The sequence below is a fragment of the Dendrobates tinctorius genome, unplaced genomic scaffold (genome assembly GCF_039654945.1).
Source record: "Dendrobates tinctorius isolate UK_male_01 unplaced genomic scaffold, ASM3965494v1 ptg000129l, whole genome shotgun sequence".
NCBI classification, from domain to species: Eukaryota; Metazoa; Chordata; class Amphibia; order Anura; family Dendrobatidae; genus Dendrobates; species Dendrobates tinctorius.
The window spans coordinates 46,230,669-46,248,753 of NW_027361797.1; the positions used below are offsets into that span (position 1 = coordinate 46,230,669).

Below are 18,085 nucleotides of genomic sequence, written 5' to 3' on the forward strand. Positions count from 1 at the left end.
CAGCGGCTCCATAGCACTTCAGGGGCACCCCATACAAAAACCGCTACCCCTGCTACCCCCACCGCTATCCAGTCGACCATTCTGGGGGGGTCTGGTACAAATCCGTCCCCCCGGACTACCGCGCCGCTCTGGAGCCCTCCTGGGCATCAGGCTTCTAATTTAGGCTGCGGCTTCGGCCTAGCTGAAGCCGCCGCCTTTTCCCCGCCCCCCGGATGACCAAAATGACACGCTGGAGTGTCATAGAAGGGGCGGATTGAGGCAGAAAGGGCGCGTTTTTACACAGCCCAGCGCGCCCTTTTCAGCTCTCCGCCCCCTCCTCCCTCTCCTCAGAGCCCCGGTGGCCATTTTTTTTCTGGATGAGATCCAGGAGAGGAGCACTATGCCGGGCTCAAGGAAGAGAACCAGGCAGGAATGTTTCTATGCATTCTGTACAGCCTGCAAAGCCACGCTCCCTAGTGGCAGCACGTATCCGCACTGCCGGGACTGCATCCAGAACTCTGGGTCAGAACCCCATGGAGTCCCTACTGACGCTTCAGTGTCACAGGCCACGCCGGAATGGGCAACTCAGATGTCTCAGTCTATGTCACAGTCCATAGACGACCTAACTGCTACATTACTGCAAGCTCTGCAGAGTCGGGCCCCGGCTATGGATGGTACACAGCAAACGGACAGCTTGTCTCAGGAACATGCTGCTTCCGACTCTCACAGACGTAAGCGGACCCACAGGTCTCGATCACCTAAGTCGCACTATAGCACAAGGTCTTCCCCCTCTAGGGAGAGACAGCGTCATTCCAGGTCTCCTGGGCAGTCCCCTGCCACAGACAGACAGTGCAATTTACCACAGGGATCCCCCACCACAGAAGACCCCCGCCCCAGGTCGCCCTCCAGGGATCACCTTAGCGAGGCACAGGATTCGGAGGGCATCTGTGACTCCGACTCAGATAATGAAACGGTCAGGTCCGTGATACCTTCTCCCCCTAGCAATACAGCGCTAGTTGAGGACATAATTTCTGCCATTCATCGGGTGCTAAAAATTCCAGAGTCGCCCCCGGAAGTCCCAGAACATAGGATTTGCTTCGAAAGTGTTCAAAAACCACCTAAGGTCTTCCCTAACCACGATGAGTTTGAGAAAATACTTACCAAACAGTTTGCGCAGCCTGACAAAAAATTCGCTAATCGCAAATATTTGGAAGCGAAGTACCCCTTCCCACAGAAAGACACCAAACAATGGACAGATCCACCTGAAGTGGACCCTCCGGTTTCTAGGCTAGCAGCGCAGACTTTACTCTCTCTGCCGGATAGCTCAACCCTCAGGGACGCAGCAGACCGGCAAGTAGAACGCATGGCTCGTTCTATTTTTGAAGTGGCAGGCGCCTCTCTGGGCCCTGCATTTGCTTCAGTTTGGGCATCCAAGGCCATCCTGGCTTGGGCCAAAAAACTACAGGAGGGTCTTCAGGCTTCAAATCCTGAACTCTCGGACCAAGCGGTCCAGATGGCAGTGGTAGCAGACTACATGATTCATGCAGCCCTGGATTCCGCCAGAGGTGTAGCGGGAATAGCATCTAACGCCATCACGATCCGACGCATCCTCTGGCTGCGAGAATGGAAAGCGGATGCGGCCTCAAAGAAGTCCCTCACGCGACTTCCGTATTTTACTGGAAGACTTTTCGGCGAAAAGTTGGACACCATGATAGCCAATGCCACTGGGGGTAAGAGTACCTCTCTCCCTCAACTAAAACCGAAACGCACGTTTAAACGAAGAAACCAGACGCGATTCCGATCCTTTCGGAATTCCTCAGGCTGGTCCGTTTCGCGCCCAGTGCAAAACCGCAACCGTTCTCCACGCAGAGACAACCCACGGACGCAGCAGCGACCGGACAGGGCTTGGCAGTCGAAAGCAGGCCAAGCGAAACCCAAGGGAGGAAAACCTCAGAACTTCACTTCATCATGACTCGAGACCTCCGGAAGACACCCCACCAGTAGGCGGCCGACTTTTACTCTTTCAGCAAGTCTGGCTGCCTATTACAGAAGACAGGTGGGTCAGGGAAATAGTGTCTTCCGGATACAAGATAGAGTTCACTTCCGTTCCACCGAACCGGTTCTTCCTTTCTGTTCCTCCAACACCACCAGAAAAGGCTCGTGTTTTCCACCAAGCGGTTTCCTCTCTCCTTCAATCAGGAGTTGTGGTGCCGGTTCCCGCGAACGAGAGATTCCGAGGATTCTACTCAAATTTGTTCGTAGTCCCCAAGAAAGGAGGCGGCGTCCGACCCATACTGGACCTAAAACAGCTCAACAATTACGTACGGGTCCATCATTTCCGCATGGAGTCCCTCCGGTCCATCATTGAATCCATGGCGCAGGGAGAATACCTCGCCTCCATAGACATACAGGATGCGTATCTCCACATACCAATTGCTCCCGCCCACCAAAGGTTTCTCAGGTTCGCGGTCAACCAAAACCACTACCAGTTTGTCGCCCTTCCGTTCGGACTCGCCACGGCTCCAAGAACGTTCACCAAAGTCATGGCGGCCACCATGGACGTCCTGCACTCAAGAGGCATCCTAGTCGTCCCGTACCTGGACAACCTCCTCGTCAAGTCTCCCACTTTCAAAGACTGCGAGGTCAGTGTCTCAATCACTCTAGACACTCTGAGTCGCCTGGGATGGCTAGTCAACCTACAGAAATCGTCGACCATCCCAACTCGGACTCTAACATTCCTGGGAATGGTATTCGACACCGCCAGGGGCCTGGTGCTCCTTCCCAAGGACAAGACACTGGCTATCCGTCTGGGAGTTCGCACACTCCTTCGCAGTCCTCCTCGATCTCTCCGGTTTGCCATGAGAGTCCTCGGCCGGATGGCAGCAGCCATAGAGGCAGTGCCATTTGCCCAGTTTCACCTCAGGGTCCTTCAACTAGCCATACTCATATCTTGGGACAGGAACCCCTTCTCCCTCGACAGGGAGTTCAGGTTGACGTCATCAACCAGGAGGTCCCTGCATTGGTGGCTCAAACCAACCTCGCTTACACGAGGGAAGCCATTCCTCTCAGGACAATGGAAGATCCTGACTACCGATGCAAGCCTGACAGGCTGGGGGGGCGGTGCACCTACATCACAGGGCACAGGGCAAGTGGTCACCGAGGGAAGTGACATTGCCCATCAATGTTCTGGAAATCAGGGCCATTCTCTTGGCACTGAGAGCCTTTCATCACTTGCTTGCAGCCTCGCACATACGGATACAGTCGGACAATGCCACGGCTGTGGCATACGTGAACCACCAAGGCGGGACCCGCAGCGCCCAGGCGATGAGAGAAGTGGCTCATATCCGCTGGGCGGAAGACACAAGGTCGGTTCTTTCTGCGGTACACATTCCGGGTGTAGAAAACTGGGAAGCAGACTTCCTCAGCAGGCAAGGAATGGACTCGGGGGAGTGGTCTCTCCATCCCGAGATTTTTTACCAGATCTGCCAACGCTGGGGAACCCCGGATGTGGACCTAATGGCATCCCATCTCAATACCAAGGTTCCCAATTTCATGGCCAGGACACACGACCCGCGGTCGCTCGGAGCGGATGCCCTGGTCCAGGACTGGTCCCAGTTCCGACTCCTGTACATTTTTCCACACCTCCCCCTAATCGCCAGGGTCGTGAGGAAGATCAAGCAAGAGGGAGTTCCGACCATCCTCATCGCGCCAGACTGGCCCAGACGTACTTGGTACGCCGACATCGTTCAACTTACGGCAGACGCCCCCTGGCGTCTACCCGACCGTCACGACCTTCTGTCTCAAGGTCCGTTCTTCCACCAGAATTCAGGGGCTCTCTATTTGACGGCATGGCCCTTGAAACCTGGATTCTAACCCAGGCAGGTTTTTCACCGGCAGTCATTACAACTATGATCAGGGCAAGGAAGCCTGCCTCCGCCAAGCTCTATTATCGTACCTGGAGAGCTTTCTTTTCTTGGTGCGAATCTCATGGACAAGTCCCACTCCCTTATTCCCTCCCGAAGGTACTAGGTTTTCTTCAATCGGGCCTAGATGGCAAGCTATCCTTAAGTTCGCTTAAGAGTCAGGTGTCGGCGCTTTCAGTCCTTTTTCAAAAGCGCATTGCTATTAAACCGCAAGTAAGGACTTTCATCCAGGGAGTTTCCCGATTGGTTCCTCCCTACAAACGTCCGCTGGATACGTGGGACCTCAATGTGGTCCTGACAGCATTGCAAGCTCCACCCTTCGAACCTCTTAGAGGAGTTCCACTCTCCATTCTGGCTCAGAAAGTGGTTTTTCTAGTGGCGATCACCTCGTTACGCAGAGTGTCGGAATTGTCAGCACTTTCCTGCAGACGGCCTTTCCTAGCCTTTCACCAGGACAAGGTGGTTCTCCGCACGGTACCATCCTTCCTTCCGAAGGTTGTGTCTAACTTTCACCTTAATGAAGAGATTTCACTGCCTTCCCTTTGCCCGGTTCCGGTTCATAGAGTGGAGAAGACTCTGCATACGCTTGACCTCGTCAGAGCATTGCGAATTTACGTGTCCAGGACTGCACCTTTCCGGAAATCTGATTCCCTCTTCATTCTTCCGGAAGGTAGTCGCAAGGGGTTGCCGGCTTCCAAGGCTACCCTTGCCAGGTGGATCAGGTCCACCATACATGAGGCCTACCGACTTAACAGTTCCCCTCTTCCGGCCGGTATCACGGCACACTCTACACGGGCAGTAGGGGTCTCCTGGGCCATTCGGCATCAGGCTTCGGCACAACAAGTGTGCAAGGCGGCCACTTGGACTAGCCTACACACGTTTACGAAACACTACAGTGTTCATACCCAGTCCTCAGCGGATGCGAGCCTGGGTAGACTGGTTCTGCAGGCGGCAGTACCCCAAGTCTAGGGGACTGTCAGCACAATATTCGTCCACTGCTTCCCACCCAGGGACTGCTTTGGGACGTCCCAAGGTTCTGTGTCCCCCAATTAGGCGACAGAGTAAAGGAGATTTTTGTGTACTCACCGTAAAATCTCTTTCTCTTAGCCTTTAATTGGGGGACACAGCTCCCACCCTGTTGCCCTTACGGGCCGTTGTTTCCTGTTGAGTTCTCATCTTGTTCTTTGAGCTCGTACATAGTAGCCTTCTTACAGGCATGGTTATGTTATTTGGTTACGTTCCTCCTTATGCTTTGGCACAAAACTGGAGAAGGCTGACGCCATCCAGGGGTGTATACTGCAGAGGAGGAGCCAAAGTTAATCTTTTTCAGATTATGCATAGTGTCGCCTCCTAGTGGACAGCAGCATAACACCCAAGGTTCTGTGTCCCCCAATTAAAGGCTAAGAGAAAGAGATTTTACCGTGAGTACACAAAAATCTCCTTTTTCCGTCTACACAGCCGTATGATGCTTGATTTTTTTTTTTTTTAAAACGAATTGTAGTTTTGAGTGACACCATTCATTATACCATATACTGTACCGTGTGGTGAAATAGCGGACTTACACTTTGTTTTTAAATTCTTTTCACTGTTTTTTTTTAGTTTCTTCTTTGTTTTTGTGTCACCATTATCGCTCTTTCATCCATGGACCTTAAATGGCTCTTGTTTTTTACTTTTGTTCGCTGAGTCGTAGTTTTTATTGGAGCCATTTTGGGGTACATACAACACTTTGATCACTTTATTTTGAAAAAAAAGTTTTTGTTTATTGCATTTATTTTATCTTTTTGCGGGTACTTTTTTTTTTTTTCGTTTTTGATTTTAACCATAAGGCTGAGTTCACACGTTGCATTTTTTTCGCGTTTCCGCGGCGGTTTTAACCGCGCGATTTTGCCGCGAAAATGCGAAAAATAAGCATCCCATGCATTCCTATGGGATTCCGCAATGCTGTGCTAATGCTGCGGTTTTTACCGCGGCGGAATCGCTTCGCGGTAAAAACCGCAGCATGCTCATTAATTTGCGGAATCGCGGCGATCCCGCACCCATAGGAATGCATTGTTCCGCTTACTTCCCGCATGTGGCTGTGCACACCATGCGGAAAGTAAGCAGAACAATTGCGGATGGTACCCACGGTCCGGAGGAGAGGAGACTGTCCTCCGGGCTCTGGGTACCATATCCCTTTAAAAAATAGAATTTAAAATAAAAAATATTGTTATTCTCACCCTCCGACGTCCCGCGCAGTCTTCCCGCTTCTCTTCACGCTCCGGTCCCAGTAGTCCTTTGCGAAAATGCTCGCGATGACGTCCGTTCTCGCGGGATCGCGAAGTCTCGCGGTCATTCGCGCGACGTCATCGCGAATTACCGCGAGACGTCGCGATCCCGCGAGAACTGACGTCATCGCGGGCATTTTCGCAAAGGACTACTGGGAACGGATGCGCGGGACGTCGGAGGGTAAGAATAACACTATTTTTTTTTTTTTTTTTTTACATTCTATCTTTTACTACTGATGCTGCATAGGCGGCCTCAGTAGTAAAAAGTTGGTCACACTCGTCAAACACTATGTTTGACGAGTGTGACCAACCTGTCAATCAGTTCTCCAAGCGATGCTACAGATCGCTTGGAGAACGCTAGCATTCTGCAAGCTAATTACGCTTGCAAAATGCTATTTTTTTCCGCTGGAAAATCGCGGGAATTTAAAATGCGATTTTTCCCGCGGACTGGAATTCCGGAATTCTCGCGGTAATTTCCGCGAGAGTTCCGGTACGTGTGCACTTAGCCTAAGGGTTACTCAATCTTATATTCCAGCAGGTGGCGCTATAGTTCAAGTCCTCTTTCTCTCTGAACAGACAAATATGCATATTTAATTTCCCAGAGGAGCACTGCATGGCTTATAAGCCTCATACTGGCATGCCAGACTTGACATGTCACTCTCCACATGGAGAATCATTACCCCTTAGATCCCAGTCATTGGCCTCTCCCCTAGCCAAATCAGATCTCATAGTTTGCACTGATGAGGGGCAATACCCTAAAACTACAAATTGAGAATCTGATTTGGCTTGTCTTGTTAAAGGGTCGATAGTGACTTGTAGGATCACTACTTCCAATAAGTGACCCTACAGAGTTCAATTCCTCTTCCTCTCTGACAAGGCAATTTGCATATTTAATTTTATATTTTCATAGATCAGACTTCGACAATACTAAATCTGTTCTATCCTATCTTATTTAACTTGTAAATGGGGATAATTGAAGTTTTTATCAGGATGTCTGATGTCTGCAAAGGCTTAAAGAGACAAAAAAAGGAAGGTTTCTGTATATTTCTTTGTATTACAAGGAAGTATTGGATAATTTTTTTTTCCCTCCCAGTTTTCGATCATTTGGGGCTTGTGTGATTAGACAAGACTTTCACCTTCTCCCTTTTTTGCACATGTTGCACACAGATAAGGCCTCTTCCCCCTTGAGTAACCCTTTGATCCCCGGCTTTTCTCCTGTGCAGCTCCTGCTGGCGGTCTGCGAGAAGAACACTACAATTGGCACAAGCTGCCAGGGCGCCATGCTCCCATCTATTACTAATGTCATCAATCTAGCTGACAGTCACGATCGGGCAGCGTTCGCTATGGTTACCCATGTCAAGCAGGAGCCGAGGGAGAGAGAGAACAGTGAATCCAAGGAAGAGGTATTCGTTTTTCTTTTTAAGGAGTTCAAAAGTCTTTGCTTTTAATAGCCGCGGCTGTGTACTGTCATTGGAATTAAATGTACATGGGTGAGATATACTTTTAGTTTTCTCATGGGATGAGATCGCGTTTACAAGCATTTCTAAAGTTTTTGTTGCTTTGGCGTCACACAGAAGCTTTTCCTCTTCCATTGTTCCATGTGCGAGATCTGTCAAAACCTCGGTTTCCCGGGGAGTCCAAGAAATGACAGATAGCGGAGAGACTAAACCCTCTGTACATGCCACAGTAAGATCTCACACTTATTCGTTAACCTTATCATTAGGTTTTGGGATGCGTTATTTATTGCAGGTTTCTTAAATACTTCTATCAGCAGATTTGCTTTATTGTAGTAGTAGAGCGGCGCGCTGCCAGTGAGAGCGTGCAGCTAGTCACACTTTAATGACTGCTGCCTGCTTTACTGTTTTGGGCTGTAGTAGGGATACTCAATCATCCATGCTTTTTTTTTTTTTTTTTTTTTTGCTTGGACCGTAATATGGACATTAGTGATGGGTGACCCCCTGGATGTTCGGTTCTGGGGGTTCGGCTGAACAACTCAAAAAAAAAAAAAAAAGTTTGGGTGGGGCACCAGTACCCAGACCTCATTCAGATGAATGGGAGGCCCCAAATATCCATTGTTTGCCATGCTGTCCGCTGCATGACAGCAGAGCAAACACTGGCTCTGATCGGTGGTAAAATCATTACCACCAGTCAGAGAGCCGCGGCTCCAACGCTGTCAAATGACAGCGTGAGCCCACAGCTGTGACCGGAGGTAAAAAGTTTACCTCCCATCCCAGGTGGCGACTGACGACTGATGCGAGTACTACTCCCATCAGCCTACATCTGCTGTCGGATATAACAGCGAGAACAGGCGATGGTTGATGGTAGTATTCATCATCCAGCTCCTGCACTACAAATAAATTTAGTAAATAAAAAAAAGACGGCTTGGAGTGCAACCCTCTGCTGTCAGCTTTGTCATGGCTGGTTATCAAGAATAGAGGGGCCCCCACACCATTTTTTTAATTGTTAAATAATTTTAAAAAAATGCATGCTGTTCCCCTCCAGTTTTGACAACCAGCCAAGCTAAAGCAGACAGATGGGGGCTGGTATTCTCAGGTTAGTAAACAAACGTGAAATAGCAGCGCACAGCTGCCCCAGAAAAAACACATCTATTAGATGCGCCAATTCTGTCTCTTTGCCTGGCAAGTGAGGTTAACATTTGTGGGGCTGATGTCAGCTGTTTAATGGCCGCTGACATGGAGCCCACAAGTTAGAAATGGAGTGGCATCTATAAGTAATGCCCCATACTGGGTAAGATTTCAGTTTATTTTATTAGCCTGAGCCTGTGGGCTAATACTTGAAACAGGTCAATAGCATTAAGACTGCTGGATCTTCCCTTAAGGATCAATGGGGGTACCAGAGTTATGATGTCCTATCCTACCGCATTTAAAGGGAATCTGTCACCTCATTTTAGCCCCATCAGCTGCTGGCACCGCCAACAAGGGCTTATCTGCAGCATTCTGTAATGCTGTAGATAAGCCCCCAATGTAACCTGAAAGATAAGAAAAACAAGCTAGATTATAATAATAATAATAAATTTTATTTTTATAGCGCCGACATATTCCGCAGCACTTTACATTTCAGAGGGGATTTGTACAGACAATAGACATTACAGCATAACAATAATCACATACAGTAGATTATAACACATACCAAGAGGAAAGAGGGCCCTGCTCGCAAGCTTACAGTCTATGAGGAAAGAGGGAGACACGAAAGGTGGGTGGTAACAGTTACCCTGAATTGTATGGACCAGTCATAATGTTAAGTGTGTAACAGTACAGACACAGAGGGCTAATGGAGGCATAAAGCATGTGGGAACATGATGCGGGGAACCTGGTTATGGTAAAACTTTTGGCTCTGCCACACAGGGATAGATTAGGTTAATGTGTTGGGGTGGTAGGCCAGTCTGAATAAATGCGTTTTCAGGACACGCTTAAAATTGTGGGGATTGGGGACTAATCGTATTGACCTGGGAAGTGCATTCCAAAGAATTGGTGCGGCACGTGTAAAGTCTTGGAGACGGGAGTGGGAGGTTCTGACTATTGAGGATGCTAATCTCAGGTCATCAGCAGAACGGAGGGCGCGGGTAGGGTGGTATACTGAAACAAGGGAGGAGATGTAGGGTGGTGCTGAGCCATGGAGGGCTTTGTGAGTGAGGGTAATAAGTTTATACTGAATTCTGGAGTGGATGGGTAGCCAGTGTAATGACTGGCACAAGGTAGAGGCATCAGTGTAACGATTGGTGAGGAATATGATCCTGGCTGCAGCATTCAAGACAGATTGGAGGGGGGAGAGTTTGGTAATAGGGAGACCGATTAGAAGAGAGTTACAATAGTCACCAGGAGGGGCGAGGTCTGGTGCGGTGGGTGTCACGGTCCGATCCGGCGCCTCCCATCTTCTAGAGATGATGTCCTTCTTACTTCTGCCGCGGCTCCTGCGCAGGCTTACTTTATCTGCACTGTTGAGGGCAGAGTCAAGTACTTCAGTGCGCAGGCGCTGGGAAAGGTCAGAGAGGTCCGGCGCCTGCGCACTGCAGTATTCTGCTCTTCAACAGGGCAGATAAAGTACGCCTGCGCCGGAGCCGCGGCAGAAGTAAGGAGGATGGTTTCGCTACAAGATGGGAGGCACCGGACTGCGACACCCATTTGATCGGACCGGACGCCCGGGTGAGTATAATCTAACTTGTTTTTCTTATTTCTGGTTACATCGGGAACTTATCTACAGCATTACAGAATGCTTTAGATAAGCCCCTGATGGCGGTGCCGGCAGCTGATCGAGCTAAAATAGGGTGATAGACTCCCTTTAAATGCGGTAGGATAGGACATCATAACTCTGGTACCCCCATTGATCCTGGGATGTCGGCAGGCGTGGGGCTGTGACTGTGATTGCAACAAAATGAAGTGTGGCCTCATTTTCCAGCCTGAATTCCCTTTATTCTCCGGTTTGGTAGGGGACCGAGTTGTCAAACATCAAACCAGTCATAAGGCGATGACCTATCCTAGCAATATTTCACAATGTTTTGAGATGGAAATCTTATTTTTTTTTTTTTTTTAGTTTAATTAAGTATGAGGCAGATTAACTTTCATAAAATTATTTTTATTTAGTATAACGCCACCTAGGAGATATTTTTTGATTTTATTAAAATTGTAGAAAAAAATATATTTTTTGCAATATTAAAGCTAATAAAATTATTTTATATTCAGGATGTTGAAATTGATATTGAGCTTGCACCAGGCGACCAAAGCACAAACCCCAAAACTAAAGAGCAGTCCGAAAAAGACATTGGCAACCAGCTCCATATGCTAACCAACAGACATGACAAATTCCTGGACTCTCTGCGTGAAGTGAAGGTCAGTGCCACGTGTCCTCCATCACCGTGGACCTGATGGCCTAGTTTACTGATGCTTTACAATAGTTTGACTCCGTCGTCTTCCTCCTAAGGTTTTTGTCTTTGTTTCCGCTACAGACCGGAGCCCTCCTCATCTCTTTTGTCCAGCTGTGTCATATAGCAACCCCTTTGGCTGAGAAGATTTGGATACAGCTTTTCCCAAGATTGTGGAAAATACTTTCTGATCGGCAGCAACATGTAAGTCACCCATGTAGCCAGTATATTTTTCGGCAATGGGGTGTATTTTCTGCCACTAAGACAGAAGAGGGCAAGAAAACTTATTTATACATCTTCTCGTCTGCTTAGAAGTTCTCAGAAGGTACCTGAAAGGGTCAAAGAGACGGGCCAAAATAAATCCTACATTTAGAACAAGAAGGGGTTATCCTAATAGTGGACAACCCCTTTAATTACACTTGTACACATTAATTTTGGTGCCAACGATGTTTGAACGCTTTTATATTAAGTGTATGGTGCTGATTAAGAATATGACTTTGGTTTTGCCAGATTGGCTCTAGTTTCTGAGATATTAAATAATTACAGTAGAATTCTGGGCGGGCAGTGCACAGAGCCTCATGGTCCCACCCGGGGTGCACGGAGCCTCGTGGTCACACCCGAGTTGCACAGAGCCACGTGGTCACGCCCTGGGGGGGGGGGGGGGTTGGGTGGGTGTTTGGAGCCTCGTGGTCATGCCCTGGGGGAGAAACGAAGCCTCGTGCTCATGCCCTGAGGGGAGCGGAGACACGTGGTTACACCCTTGGCGGGGCGGGGTTCATGGGGGTTGGACGGAGCCCCGAGGTCACACCCGGGGTGGATGGAGTCCCGTGGTCACACCCGGGGTGGACAAGGCCCCGTGGTCACACCCTTTGGGGTTGGGAATGGAGTCTTGTGGTCACGCCCTGTGGGAGGAACAGAGCCTTGTGGTCATGCCCTAGGGGAGGAACGGAGTCTCGTCACACCAGGGGGATGGGGGACTGGGGCCTCGTGGTCACGCCTTGGGGGAGGAACGGAGCCTCGTGGTCATGTCCTGGGGGAGGAACGGAGCCTCGTCACCTGGGAGCCACGTGGTCACACCCCTGGCGGGGTAGGGGTCAAGGAGGTTGGACGGAGCCTCGAGGTCACATCTGGGGTGGACAAAGCCCTGTGGTCACACCCTTAGGGGGGGAAATGGAGCCTCGTGGTCACGCCCTGGGGGAGGAATGGAGCCTCGTGGTCACGTCCTGGGGGAGGAACGGAGCCTCGAGGTCACACCGGGGGGGGGTGGAGGAGGGGGTGGGGGGCTCATGGTCACGCCCTGGGGGAGGAATGGAGCCTCGTGGTCACACCCGGTGTGCACCAAGCAGTCCAATTAACGTGATTAAACTGCACTTTCTTCAGCATGGAGGTAGACTAAAGGCGCGATTTTCATAGGGGCTATATCCCCCACAAGGCGATGTGCTTAGTTTATACGGCTCATATGGCTGACACACTGCCTTTAAAAGCCAATATTCTTCATTCTGCTGTGAAGGCCGATTATTAGGATGCAGTGGATGATGGATATAGAGTACAGTGTTACTGCCGGTCTAGCTATTTATCATTCTCCAGGCCTCCCTCATATCATTCACACGAGTTTATGTACTGATACAGGTGCTCCTGAGATCCCAGCTCACTGGAGCTTGCAATCATTGCTCTTTCTTTTTGTTCCCAGGCGCTGGCTGGGGAAATCAGCCCGTTCCTGTGCAGCGGGAGCCACCAGGTGCAGAGAGATTGTCAGCCGAGTGCCTTGAACTGCTTTGTGGAGGCCATGTCTCAGTGCGTCCCTCCAATCCCCATCAGGCCTTGTGTGCTCAAGTACCTAGGAAAGACGCACAATTTGTGGTTCCGCTCCACGCTCATGCTGGAGCACCAGGCGTTCGAGAAAGGTCTCAGCCTACAGATCAAACCCAAGCAAACGAGTGAATTCTACGAACAAGAAAGCATCACCCCACCCCAGCAAGTGAGTGTCTTTTCGTCTGCCTCGGCACTTTTGGAGAAGGCATTTGTATGGATTCTGGCAAGCAGAAGGAGAGTCATAATCTTTTACTGTGCCGATAATGCTCCACAGTCGTTTTTCTGGGCCAAATGCTCAATGAACACGTTTCCCTCGCCATTATAACTTGATTCGATTTTCCCTGCGCTCCATGATTCTTTGTCTCTTGTTCCTGTAGACAGAGATGGTTTGTAATAATAGTCATAGAAAATGCAGCTATAAAAGACCATTAATAAAGGGATGGAAGAGTTAATACAGAAGGCTGCCATGTAAATGGACTGGCTTATGCTGAAATCAAAACCCACAAAAGGAGGCCATTAAAGCCCGATAATAGCGTGCAGTAAAACACTGGCATATACGGCGGCTGACGTCTGCCAGCTTCTAGGGGATGAGCGGGCGGGTGCTTGCGCCTGAGGAAGGTCAGAGAATGGGTTAAGGGTCTTTTCTTGGCCCTGACCTCCTCTATATTTTGGCAGCTTTTGACCTGGTCATCCTAGTGTTTTCTAGGTGCATCCTCTGTAGGTCTCCTCAATACTTGCAACATTTTTGCATTATCACTATATTCTAGGTGGAGACCTATGGTCGACATATCTATGGTTACTGAGCATTAAAAGGGTAGTCTAGCCTGAGCAAGTTACCACCGGTGTAAGGCCTACTGCTTCATCCCCTACCTACCATCAGGAAAGGGTCTTGTGTTCTCCTCTCCTGGATCTTCCCTGAGCTCAAGACCATAAGTAGTAGAAGTTGAATGGTGCCGAAGGTTGCACGTGCGCGCTGCAGCTCCATTCAAGTGTGACACTATTTAGCCGAATACTAGCTGTGACCTGCCGCACTTGACTCCTACCGGCTATAATCTTGTAGCCATGGGGAAATAAGTAACACGTTCTGAGTATCTGCAGGGGTCCCAGTGGTGTGGGGGCCACACCGACCTTACCATTATCGCCTATCTAGATGTGGTGACAGCTTGAAGTGACTTTCTAGACTTAACTTACTAAGGCCCCTCCCATACACATTAGATGATTGTTGGCCAGACAATGCGTCAAACGATCCTTTGGCTAACAGTCATCTCAGCCAACTCTCCCATACACAGGAGCGACCATTCAGCCGAGCGCTCCTATGTTGTCTAATAGAAAGCCGCTGACGAACACGGCTTATCTCTGGGAGAACAATGCAAATCCGAAATCGGACATGTCTAATCAACATCTTTCTCAAATTTCAGTCGCTCACTACCCCCATGCACATTAAACCGTCCACCAAACTCATCCAGATCGGTTCAGCTGACATATGTCTGTGTATGGGGGCGTAAAAAGGGGGTTTTCTGGCCTTGAGTACAAGTCTGCAGTCACTCCATGTGGATGCAGATTCTCCTGTGTCGGGCGTGTGACCGCAGATATGCCATTTGCATGCTGCCGGCCACATTCCGACTAGACGTGCACAGCCTCACTCAATGCAAGTGAATTGAGTGATGCCGGAAACGTCTAGTTGGATTGTGGCCGGAAGCATGCAAATGGCATATCTGCGGCCACATGATCGGCCACTCCAGGCATCGAAGAAGCCTCACAATTTCACTTTTCCTGGTGGAGATTAGAAAGGTTGGTGGCTGCCTGTAAATGGTTGACATAATGAGTCATGTAAGCATCCAAATAATGCGGAAATGTGCTGCCCTCTGTCTTTCAGGAGATCTTAGATTCCCTTGCTGAATTATATTCCCTTCTCCAAGAAGAAGACATGTGGGCGGGTTTGTGGCAGAAGCGCTGCAAGTTCCCCGAGACGGCTACGGCCATTGCCTATGAGCAGCATGGCTTTTTTGAACAGGTACGGTTAACACTGTGCATAGATGGCCCGAGACGAATCCGCCCTTCCTCAGGATCACTGCCATATGTCTCTTTGGAGTGATATTGAGAGCCTGAGGTGTCGTAAAGCGCTCCATACACCCGCCATCACTCTTGCATGCACACTGGGAGGATGACTTTTCATTCTAGACCCCTTTAAGGGTATAGCACATTGTTTTGCCCCATAATCTGCCCCTTGTTCTCATTTTTGATTGTTGGGAGATATACTTTTATCACATATATTAGTGACATAAAAAAATCTTTACGACTGAATTTATCTTGCATTAATTTACTTGGATCCCATATAGAAGTGTAATCATGTTGATTTTACTTTCTATTTCTTAATGTATTTTTTGAGAAGTTCGAGCTCTATGTTTCTGATAGTCCTTTAAGAATAAAAATAAAATAAATAAAAAGAACCCTGCATATTCACAAATAGATCAAATTAAAAAAAAATGCAGCCACTAGGGGGCGCTTATTGCATAAAATGTTAATCTTGAGTTCAATGTCTAAGCCGTAAGCTCCCTCTAGTGGTGGCTGGGGAGTTGGGGAAAGAAAGTGTATATGTATGTTTATTTGTATGTATATGTGTTTTATATATATATATATATATATATATATATATATATATATATATATAGTGTCCAGTGAAGCCAGACTCCTTTAATAACACGTGCATCCTTGGACAAATCTGAACTATTTTCTGAAACTTTGCAGGTGTGATCCAGTTCTGTTCTCCACATGTCGGTAGATGTGTGAAGGTATTGATCTGTCTCCGGGTGCAGAATGCGCTCGCACAGATCCCGGAGATGAAAAGCTATTGATTCTTTTGAGCTTTTGTTCTTTTAGGCTCAAGAAACATATGAAAAAGCAATGGAAAAGGCCAAAAAGGAACATGAAAGAAGCAACGCATCTCCAGCTGTTTTTCCAGAATATCAGTTGTGGGAGGATCATTGGATTCGGTAAGTGTGAATCATGTCTATTATTTTTCCTCCTCTTTAAAGTTATTATATATATATATATATATATATATATATATATATATATATATATATATATATATATATATATATATATATATATATATATATAGATGGTGGCCCGATTCTAGCGCATCGAGAATTCTAGGATATGTATGTAGTTTATTTATGAAGTTTTAATAATGATGCAGTAATGCACTCCCCAATCCTGATATGCATGGTCCTCTCACCCCCCAGTCCTGATATGAATAGTACCCCTCACCCCCCTATCCTGGTATGCATGGTCCCCTCACCCCCCAATCCTGGTAAGCATGGTCCCCTCACCCCCCTTTCCTGGTATGCATGGTCCCGTCACCCCCCCTATCCTGGTATGCATGGTTCCGTCACCCTTCTATCCTGGTATGCATGGTCCCCTCCCCCCCCCCCTCCCCCCCAATCCTGGTATGCACGGTCCTCTCACCCCTCTATCCTGGTAAGCATGGTCCCATCACCCCCCCTTCCCTGGTATGCATGGTCCCGTCACCCCCCTTTCCTGGTATGCATGGTCCCGTCGCCCCCCTTTCCTGGTATGCGTGGACCCGTCACCCCCCCCCTATCATGGTATGCATGGTCTCCCTCACCCCCCTATCCTGGTGTGCATGGTCCCGTCACCCCCCCTATCCTGGTATGCATGGTCCTGTCACCCCCCCTATCCTGGTATGCATGGTCTCCCTCACCCCCCTTTCCTGGTATGCATGGTCCCGTCACCCCCCCTATCCTGGTATGCATGGTCCTGTCACCCCCCCTATCCTGGTATGCATGGTCACCCTCATCCCCCCTTTCCTGGTATGCATTGTCTCTGTTAAAATAAAAAAATGGTTATATACTCGCCTTCCGAGGGCCCGCGATCTCCGCTCCACGCGCCCGGCCTCGCGGTCCCAGTAATGCTTTGCGCGAAACACCGCTGATGACGTCGCGCTCTCGCGAGAGTGACGTCATCTCCGGTCTAAGGCGCAAGGTGTTACTGGGACCGCGAGGCCGGGCGCGTGGAAAGGAGATCGCAGGCCCTCAGAAGGCGAGTATAACCTTTTTTTATTTTAATTCTATTTTTTACAAATGCGCTGCGCCCGATTGAGCACTGTGCCTGCTGCTGATTACCGTTACAAACAGCTGCGCCTGTTGCTGATTGGTTGCGGCCGCCAGCGCAGCGGCATTTCGGTTACAGACAGACACCATAAGACGATTATCTATCTATCTACATATATATATATATATCGTATATATAGAGATAGAGATAGATATGATATATATATTTACAAATTCAAGGTCTTGGAGCGTTCAAGATACTTTTTTTTTTTTTTCCTTTATTTATTATGTATTAACAATAAATGATAAATAATATTTATTATTACGTCTGACTTATTCTTTGGATGGTTTTATTAGAAATTTTTTTTTTTTTACCCAGTCAGTAAAATATTTCTGATGCATAGGATATAATTCTATAATGTATTGCTTACAATTGTGACCTTGATTTTTTTGTTATGCTGATTTTATTGCATTGCTACCTATTGGTCTGTTTGCGGAACTTGCTGTCAATTTTTTTTCTTCATCTTTTTTTTTTTTTTTTTTTCCCCCTTACTTTTTATATTCTATTAAATAAAATTAAACCACAGCTTTTGAAACCTTCAACTTCATATGATCACCATTAAAGGGAACCTGTCAGCTGATTCATGCAGCCGAAACCACAGGCAACATTCATTAGAGCCTGGCTGTGCCATTGCAGCCCAGGATATTTTTCTCTGAGAAACGTAAGCTTTTCCCCGTGTTTGCGTGGGTTTCCTATGGGTTTCCTCCCACATTCCAAAGACATACCGATAGGGAATTTAGATTGTGAGCCCCATCGGGGACAACGATGATAATGTTTGCAAATTGTAAAGCGCTGCGGAATATGTTAGCGCTACATAAAAATAAACATTATTATTATTGTTATTAGACTGTGTGCTGTAGTTTCAATACAGTCAGTGTTTTATCAGCCGGAGATTATAACTGCAAGACTAAGTGTCTTGGGCAATCCAGTCCAGGTATTCAAGCAGCCAGGTTCTGATTGATGCAGCCCTTGGTTTGGCCAGCAATGAATCAGATGACAAGATCCCTTTAAACTGTAGCTACAAAACAGCTGAAAACTGCACCAATCTTTGCCAGTCCACAACTATTTTTTTTTTTTTTTTTTTTTTTTTA

At 48.1% G+C, this 18,085-nt stretch overlaps 1 protein-coding gene across 5 annotated transcripts in view; it reads left to right on the forward strand.

Annotated features, from left to right (window-relative positions):
• TRRAP (transformation/transcription domain associated protein) overlaps positions 1-18,085 on the forward strand; it is a 196,316-nt gene that overhangs the window by 110,964 nt on the left and 67,267 nt on the right. For all 5 annotated transcript variants that reach the window (XM_073543094.1, XM_073543093.1, XM_073543090.1 and 2 more), the window contains 6 exons: positions 7,390-7,569; positions 10,867-11,013; positions 11,130-11,249; positions 12,736-13,023; positions 14,734-14,871; positions 15,738-15,850. In XM_073543094.1, the coding sequence (XP_073399195.1) occupies positions 7,390-7,569; positions 10,867-11,013; positions 11,130-11,249; positions 12,736-13,023; positions 14,734-14,871; positions 15,738-15,850 (986 nt within the window). The remainder of the gene's footprint in view (positions 1-7,389; positions 7,570-10,866; positions 11,014-11,129; positions 11,250-12,735; positions 13,024-14,733; positions 14,872-15,737; positions 15,851-18,085) is intronic.